The 9,359-nt window shown below is 42.3% G+C and overlaps 1 protein-coding gene across 1 annotated transcript in view; it reads right to left on the reverse strand.

The window, feature by feature from the left end:
* Nucleotides 1-9,359, reverse strand: part of LOC116103877 (cytochrome c oxidase assembly protein COX15 homolog) — a 17,469-nt gene that overhangs the window by 7,905 nt on the left and 205 nt on the right. Inside the window, exons 2-5 of the mRNA XM_031390391.1 lie at nucleotides 8,222-8,412; nucleotides 6,008-6,130; nucleotides 4,219-4,405; nucleotides 852-1,019 (exon numbers count right to left, since the gene is read on the reverse strand). Of these exons, the coding sequence (XP_031246251.1) occupies nucleotides 852-1,019; nucleotides 4,219-4,405; nucleotides 6,008-6,130; nucleotides 8,222-8,412 (669 nt within the window). The remainder of the gene's footprint in view (nucleotides 1-851; nucleotides 1,020-4,218; nucleotides 4,406-6,007; nucleotides 6,131-8,221; nucleotides 8,413-9,359) is intronic.

Genomic DNA, 9,359 nt, shown 5'->3' on the forward strand with positions numbered 1-9,359 from the left:
AAAAAAAAAAAAAAAAAAACCAAAAAAACAAACAAACAAAAAAGTGCAACCACAGCTCTTGATGCAGTCTCCCTTGTCTTGCCGTTCACTGTCTGTTCTGAGTCAGGCTGAAGTAGTTGAGTTAGGCTTTAGTGTCAGCTCGCCTTGCCTTTCCTACAATTTGTGCTTTCATATTCCTCATTAGATAATGTTGCAAGGGATTCAGCCTCTATATTATCAAACAACTTTCCTGGATATGTGTTTGTTTTGTTTTGTTTCGAGACAGAGTTTCTCTGTGTAGCCCTGGCTGTCCTGGAACTCACTCTGTAGACCAGGCTGGCCTCGAACTCAGAAATCCGCCTGCCTCTGCCTCCCAAGTGCTGGGATTAAAGGTGTGCGCCACCACTACCCAGCTTTGTTTGTTTGTTTGTTTTGTTTTGTTTTTGGATATGTGTGTCTGTGATATGTGTGTGTGAATGTCTGTGATATGTGTGTGTGTCTGTGATATATGTGTGTGTCTGTGATGTGTGTGTGTGTGTCTGTGATATGTGTGTGTGTGTCTGTGATATGTGTGTGTGTCTATGATGTGTGTGTGTCTGTGATATGGGTGTATGTGTGTGTGTCTGTGATATGTGTGTGTCCGTGATATATGTGTGTGTATGTGTGTATGTATATGTGAATATACATATACATATACAATAGAACTGAAATCAGAATCTCACAGATACACTCTGTATAACAGCCAAAATGAAAGCAGCAGGACTTAAAGGGAATCTGGTTTTGACTCACTAACTTTGCATTAGAACCGGATTTTCCATTTCCCTGACATGTCAGCACCAGGCAGCTGTGGTGACCCAGTGGCTGATGCTTACCTTGTGCTGAGGCAGTAGCAGTGACAGGGAGGTCCACAGGCTGGCACAGTAGAGAACCAGTGCTGACCCCAGGTGGGCTGCGAGGCGGTACTGACTGACCCGAGGGATGTCATAAGACTCTGGTTTTTCTTCTAATCCACTTTTCACCATATACCAACCCAACAGACCCTACAAGTCAAGTAGGAAGAGGCAAATCAAACAAGGTTTGACCTGTCAGGTTCTATTGAGAAACTAGATCATCAGAAAGAATGCCCTACTTGACCCGTTTTCTCCACTCTCCTATACAGCCAGTGTTCAGGAACTGTGACCTGCTGGCAATTCTGTATTAAAGGTATTAGTGCCTGGCCTCTGTTTAGACTTACGTTTTGCTGAAGATAGCTCATGTATATGAGGTCACACGGAGGTTTATCTGCACCCAAAACTGTACAAATACGCAATATAATTTAACATGTAAACCAGTGAAGCAGAATAGTTTATTCTATGAAAACTAGATTGTATTTTGAAAAAGCTTAATAAAATTTAACTGTTTAAAAATAATTACTGTCAAGACAGGTGGGTATAAGATAAACATAAAAGTCTGGGGGAGGTCATACAAATGTGTAAGATTTTGCATGCAGATTGCTTTGCAAAAATATATTTCTTCTTTCTAAGAAAAATGAAACTGGAAACTAATTTGTGGAGATGAAGAAATTTAAAGTTGAACTCCAAACACACAGTCAAAAAAGACTTCAGCTCTTAGGGAAGGAGGAGAGACGGAGGAAGAGAAGGAGGGAGGGAGGAAGATCAGTGAAGAAAACTCATGGTTAAGCCCGATGTGGAGGCCCGGGCTTGTAAGCCCAGCCCTTGGGAAGCAGGGGCTGCAGATCAGCAACTTGATGTCATACTTGGCTGCATAGTGAGTTGGAGGTAAGATTTGGCTACAGGAAACTGTCTCATAAATCCAAACCAAACCAACCAACCAAACAATAACAACAAAATTCCACCCCTCCACAACAAAATGCATGATTCTGCTTAGAAAGCTCACAGAATGGGACTCATGATTCTCTGCTTTAACTAGCAAATGCCCAAACTACATCAATTCTAATCTTATAAGACATGACATAATCATGGCACACACTCAACCCCACACGACAAGGTCAAAGGGGTTTCTTCTACTTCTCCAGGTAATTCTTTGTGGATATTTACTTCCCTTTCAAGATTAGCCTGGCTATCATAACTACCTCTCTTCTGCAGGGACACGGGAAAATGAAGGCATATACCATGCAAATTCTTTAGCCTAAATTGCTTCCTCACACAACCATTGACAGCTTAAATTTCTACCTTCATTTTATTCTATTAAACTTATATTTTATTCCTTCTAACTTTGATTAGTCACTAAAATGTAATAAAAGTTAATATAACTTTTATTAATATCTAATTCTCTTCTGCAGTTTCTATTGCCTTGTTAATTTTTTTTAATTTATTATTTTATGTGTGCGAGTAAACTGTAGGTGTACAGATGGCCTTGAGCCAGCATGTGGCTGCTAGGAATTGAACTCAGGACCTCTGCTCCCTCCACTCCACAGACACACCAGAAGAGGGCGTCAGATCTCATCACGGATGGTTGTGAGCCACCATGTGGTTGCTGGGATCCGAACTCAGGACCTTCGGAAGAGCAGTTGGTGCTCTTACCCACTGAGCCATCTCGCCAGCCCCCGCCTTGTTAATTTTTTAAAAATAGTTTGTTTATTCATATTTCATGTACAGTGGTGTTCTGCCTGCATGTATGTCTGTATGAGGGTGTTGGATCCTTTAGAACAGGAGTTACAGACAGTTGTGAGCTGCCATGTGGGTGCCTGGAGTTGAACTTCAGTCCTCTGAAAGAACAGACAGTGTTTTTAACCATCTCTCTGTCCAGCTTGTTAATCTCGTCTTAAGTAGCTCATCTCCTTCATTTAACTTCTGAGTTAGATTAACTACCTAGTTTCCTTCAGGTCAAATGTTGATGTTTCTTTGATTCTATGACACCATCAGGACCTTTACATTTTGACCCAAATATTTATAGGTGTCTTCTCTAATTCCTTTTCTTGGCTCTTAGCTTTGACTGTGGGGATCTTGAAAAGCTCTTTTCCTTAACAAAAGTCCAGCTTATGTATCCTTGGACATCAGTTACATCTGTATCCAAACTTCATCCCACAAACTTTCCTTTGGAGCTTTCTACAGAGACAATTTTTGAATTTTGATTTCTTTAAAAACACAGAAACATTATGTTTTTGTTTTAATTGCAGGTGTGGGATATGGGGCTGCTTCAGATTGCCCACAGCAGCTGACTAGGATTTGCCTCGTGCTCTAGCCGGGCTGTGATTTGGCCAGCAGCAGATAGTTTCTGTGATTATGTGACATCTGGAATCGGGGGGACTTTTCAGAGGGTATATAAATGCTAGGGCCCTGAGAGGCAGGGAGGTTGTTGGTTGCTGTTGGTCATGGCTTGTTACATAGTTGTATGCAAAGAAGAAACAAGAAGAAATTAGATATCCTTACAGTTAAGATCAAACTTGCTGCCTCTAATCAGCAGGAAGTAGTAGAACGATAATGTGGCCCCTTTGCTTTCTATCCTTTCTTCTCTCCTATCTAGTGTTAGGGGGTTGGAAAGGGTGGAGAAAGGTGGAGAAGGGTGGTTTTCTATAGCCACTCTCCAGTAGGGATCACTCTTTCTTAGACAGTAGACAAGAAAAATGAAAGAGAATGCAGGAAGAGACCCATAAAAGAGGCACAAACTCTCCTTCTAGCAGCACAAGATAGTGTTCTCTCAACTAAGAGTACTTGGTAGATAGTATCTCATTTAACATCTACATTCCCAAGTGGCACTAGCACTCTCTCCACCTATAGAGAGAATATCTTGTATACTGTATGTCAATTGAAAGCCTATGGCCTATAGGAAAGGATAGAATAGAAAGTGGGATATCTGGGACAGAGCCAGGTGTCAGAGATTCGCCCAGGAAGAGGTGACTCGACAGACTCATGGTACCTGAGCACAGGTAACCAGCCACATGGCAGAAATAGATTAGAATAAATGGGATAATTTAAGTTATGATCTAATAAGAGAAAAGCCTGGCAATATGGCCACAGTATTTGTAAACATATTCTGGGTCTGAGTCTGAGTCTTAGCTCTGGGAGCATGGGGCTGGAAGGAAGCACCAGACCTAACAACTACATCTATTTGCAGTAGGGAAATCATATATGACAGAAGTCAGATGGCTTAAGACCAAGCCTATGGCACTAAAATGCTCACTCTTTACTTACTCTATTGTAGCGCTTCAAGGATGACTTCCTTAAATAATGAAGTATTTGGAGTATCTCTGGTTTCCCAATCTTGAATAAATCTTACCTGGAAACAGACTAAGCCACAGAGGGCGAGAACACGTCCTTTCATGCCACGGTTGAGCCAACCCTTTCTCCAAAAGTAGGCAGCAGGCAGGATGTATGCAAGGCCCACAGCTCGACCCCACATCCGGTGTGAGTATTCCATGTACCAGATAAACTTGAATTCTGCCAGCGTCATGTCATGATTCAGGCTAGGCGAAATGGGAGTCAAAGTTGAAGGAAGAGGGAACTCTTGGATTTCTGTACTTATTTTGTGTGCATGGACACATATGTGCTGCAGCATGTGTGTGGAGGTCAGAGACAACATTTGGGAATCAGTTCCCTTGTGTCTGATTAGGGTCTCTCTTACATCCACCACTGTACTAGGTACTTCAGGCTGGGCTGGCCCTGAGTTTCTGGCTGATTCTCCTGCCTCCACCTCCCTATAGCGCTGGGGTGATAGATGTCCGCTACTGTATTTGGCTTGTTATATAAAGTTGTGAGGTTGAATTTAGATCATCATGGTATGGGGCAAGCACTTTACTGCTAAGCCATCTCCCCAACTCCTCCATTTGATTTTTAGTTCCCTGTGGAATGTAGAAACATTCTCAATCTTGCAGCTTGTTAGCTATGGCCTCTTCCTCTTTCAGAAACTTTAACATGACTTGGGACTTAAAAGGCTTAGAGTAGGCAGCTCACTTAAGTGAACCAAAGATCAAGAAATAAATCTAATCATTGTAAAAGATTTAAAGAAGAAAAAAATTGAATAGAACATCTGCTGGCTAGTTTTAAGCCAACTTGACACAGGCTAGAGTCATCTGAGAGGAGCAAGTCCCAATTGAGAAAACACCTCCATAGGGTTGTAGGCAAGCCTGTAAAACATTTTTTAAATTAGCAATTGAGGGTAGGGGCATCCATGGGCTGATGGTCCTGGGTTCTGGAAGAAAGCAGGCTGAACAAGCCATGGGAAGCAAGCCGGTAAACAGCATCCCTGTGTTGGGACACAGTCCAGGAATGGAGTCGTGTGAGAATTCTGAGTGCTTCTGAGAAAACCCCAAGAAAACAAGGCAAGAGTCTTGTGACCTAAGATTCTTCAAAACACAGGATTTTTCTTGGTATGTGTTTTCATGCTCCTCCCAAGCGTAGTGGGTAGGAGTGGGTTACTTCAGCTGTTGTTATTCATATGTCTCCATGGAAAAACATGTTTTGCCACATGTGGCTTGCCCTTGTGACTAAACACCTTACTCATGTGATTCTTCTTAACCCTCAGAGTGAAACTTGCTGACTGCTCTGGATAACGTTGGCTATTGCATGAGACTCTAGCCTGCCTTGCTTTTAGGCTCCATTCTCCCAGGTCCCACCACCTTTAGAGCAGTAGGCCCCCTCCATGGCCTCTGCAGGGGCTCCTGCTGCCAGGTTTCTGCCCTGCTTGAGTTCCTGCCCTCCCTGCTCCTGATGAAGTGTTCTATGGAACTGTGAGTGAAATAAACCCTTTCCTGTTCAGGAGGAAAAACTAAAAGGAATATTTACTTGAGGGACTTTGCAGATGGTCAGTGTGTGAGTGGGCTCACTGCATAGGCATGAAGACTTGAGTTCAAATCCCCAGCACCCATCTAAAAAGCTGGGCATAGCTGTGTGTACCTGTAACTCCAGTGCTGTGGAGGAGAGACAAGAAGATCACTGAGACTTCCAGCTGGGGGCCTGGCTCCAGGTTCAGTGAGAAGCCCTAGCTCCGGGCATCCAACACACAGGTACATATGTACTTTTAGCACACATAAACAAATATATTTATCAATTTTTTTTCTAACACTTACATCTTGAATTCTGGAAATTGCTGGTACTTTTGGAACTCTGCTTCCCACTCTTCCTGGGTTGTGGGCGGCTTCATCTCCTTTATTAAATGCCAGTCTACCATCGAGAGGCCGGACTCTGTCAACCTTGAGATAGGAAATAAATTCCTGAGTGTTAAGTTTCTAGGTTATTCATATAGTTGACGGCAACAAGTGGATCTGAACTTAACCCATGGGTATGAGTTCCTTTCCTCTTCCTTTTCTGTTTGTATTGTTGGACGTGGATCCAGGTTCTTCCACAAAGCAGGCCCAATGTGCCCAGCTATTTCCTTACACTTTTATTTTATTCTCTCAACTCTATTATTCAACTGCCCCTTCCAACTATTGTTTGTTGATTTTTTTTCCCCCAAAACACAGTCTCTGAGGTAGCCTAGGCTACCTCTTACACTTCCCAGGTGCTGAAACTGCAGGCCTATGCCACCATGACTGGGTCCCACTCAATATTTTCACTAGCATTTCTTTATAGGCAACAACAATACTTAGATTAAAGAAATGTGTATTAAATGCATAAACAGCATCCTTACTAATTTGGTGGAAGGGACTGAATCCAGGGCCTTGCATACACTAAGTATTCATTCAACCATTGACCTCTTGTCCAGCTAAAACTAACATTCTGCACACCAGGAAAAGAGACTTATTACAGCAATATAGGTTCAAGATAATATTATGTAAATTTGTTGCAATTTCCCATAACAACCTATGTTAACCAACCACACAGTATTTTGAAACAGGAGTACAATGAACATGAAGATAAATACACATACTTTATTAAAATTAGAAAGTAGGGTCTGGAGGGACAGCTCATGCAATAAAGGGTTTGCCTGGACACAAGCACCAGAACCTAGGTTTAAAAAAAACAAAAAAACAAAAAACAGACACAATAGCACACACTTGTAATCCCAGTTCTGGGCAGACGGAGATGAACAGATCCTTGGAACTCAATGGTCTATTCAGCAAGTTCAAGGTCAATGGCAGGCCTTGTCTCTCAAAAAATAAAAATAAATTACAAAGAGAGAGAGAGAGAGAAAGAGAGAGAGAGAAAGAGAGAGAGAGAAAGAGAGAGAGAGAGAGAGAGAGAGAGGCATTCAGGAATGAAGTCACCCTTGACCTCTACATGTGTGCAAACACATGTGCACGCACAAACTAAAAAGTGTCTTCACAAAAGGAATCAGGGTTCTTCAACTAAAGGCCCAACCAGCACAAGAAGCAAACAAGAGAAGCCTGGAAAACCTCATCAGACCAGAAGCAAAGATGCCATCACAGGCCTGCTCAGAAGACGCTGGAACCAATCTCAAGAGGTTCCCACCAGTTAAGGTGGAAGAATTTAAGCAAACTATCAACACAGTCCTCACAGTAGACGAAATCTATCTAATGCATTTAAACATATGAACTTTAAGACTCAAGTCCTTCACTTGTAACCTCTGGATGATCTTGGGAACAGACTCATTATTTTGGAAATTAGTTAGCAAAGGAAATGAACCAAGCATCCTGCCTTTCCTATAAAAAGACTGTCTCCTGGGGTAACAACAATACAAATATTACCGTTTTGGAATTCTCATGAAATAATGGATTCAGGCAATAGTAATCAAGACAGTTGAAGTCCCCAACAGGTCCCGGAATGAATGCTCCATCACCTCAACAGCACTTTATCCTCTCATTCCCAATCTGAATCTAATAAGCAACTACTCATTTACAGGACAAAGGATATGTTAGCCGTCACCAGATAGTTCATGGTTACTTTGGATAACCACAGGACAAATGACTTGGCCTTGTTCAATAATAACAAAACTATAATAAATACATAAAGGTAAAAGATGTTGGGGGAAGGGAAAGCGTAAGTCCATAAAGTCTGTGTACAGATATAAAGACAACCTACGAGATACGTGAAGTGACTGTGATATATGTACGCTCTTAAGTGTTTACACAAACAAACTGCAGGGGAAAAAGTTAAGATACATCTGAACACCGGAGAGCTAAAAATTATAGAAACAATGCCCAGTTACCAGTTAAGACTGCAACTGGCCCTCATAATGAAACACCTACTAATAAAACGCCAACCTGTTCTAAAGCAGAGCAAGCTAGCAGTTTCTCCATCTGTCACAGAGAGATCTAAAGTAGAAGGTGCCCAAAGCTCGCTCTTCTACTGATAACCAGATTCACCAAGAGTAAATGACTCACCTGGTCACTCCTCCCAGAATAACCGCTCCAGCCACTGTTCCACTGCACACCAGGAGCCATCGGCCCACTGCTCGCTCGGCTGCCCTTGAAGGAAGGGACACTGTCCCTTTTCCAGATTGCAAAGCCACTTCAGTGATGGTGCCGTACTGCCCTGGCCTCAGAGGACACCGGCTGACATAGCTGCCGCCACACTACGGAACAAGACAGAAAAATTATAACTGAAGAATCTGCTACCAACACTTAGCCTCGGTTTAACTGGAGTAGAGCTGCATTTCACAGCTACAGCTCTGAAATGATCTGCACTAGAGGAGCCCTGTCCTACTGGGTTCCCAGTCTCTAAGCTATCCCTCCCACACAGTTCTGTCAATGCCCGACTTATACTATCCACTGGAGATCTGGGCTAGCATCTTTAACTCCCCAAACTTTTCTGGGTATTCTCACAGCACAAAGTACCTCCCCTACCACAACCCTTATCATTGATCAGGTGATCTGTCCCTATGTCCCACTAAGCTGGGGGCTCTGCATGGCAGGTTCCCGTCAGTCTTCCTCTTGCTCCCTTTGTTTGCAATACTGGTCCCTTACATAGCAAGACCTAATACATATTTAGTACGTGAACTAACAATTGAATTAACTGACTCCTCCAGGGCAGGCACCATGTGGGCATTTTTTTTTTCCTTTCAGGATCATAACATAACGATAAACTCTAGAATTCTCTTGTTTCTCTTCACATCATAAAAATCTTTCACCTTTTACGAATGATTACCAGATAAGAGAATACATCTCGTCTTTTGGGGTTGCACAGGAGTTCCTAACTACTTGGCGGCTTTTAGCAAAAAACCAATGTGCAAAAAAAAAAAAAAATTACTAAGCTTTTATTATGTGCTAAGGGTTTCCTGTATATTTAAAATTTTAATCCTCACAAACACTTTGTATAATAGGCAGTTCTCCCATTCTGCAGAAAAGGAAATTGAAACTCAAAAGCTAAACAAATTGACCAGTAATACACAACAGTGGGCAATATTTCCGGATCCGCATTCAGGGAGGTGTCTGGACAAAAGGAGATGTGTCCTGAAATGTGAACGACATCAGGACTTGCAGGGCCGTCCCTTTACTCTATCCTGGTCTTTTTTTTTTTTTT

Source organism: Mastomys coucha, unplaced genomic scaffold (assembly GCF_008632895.1).
Source record: "Mastomys coucha isolate ucsf_1 unplaced genomic scaffold, UCSF_Mcou_1 pScaffold21, whole genome shotgun sequence".
Lineage (NCBI taxonomy): Eukaryota > Metazoa > Chordata > Mammalia > Rodentia > Muridae > Mastomys > Mastomys coucha.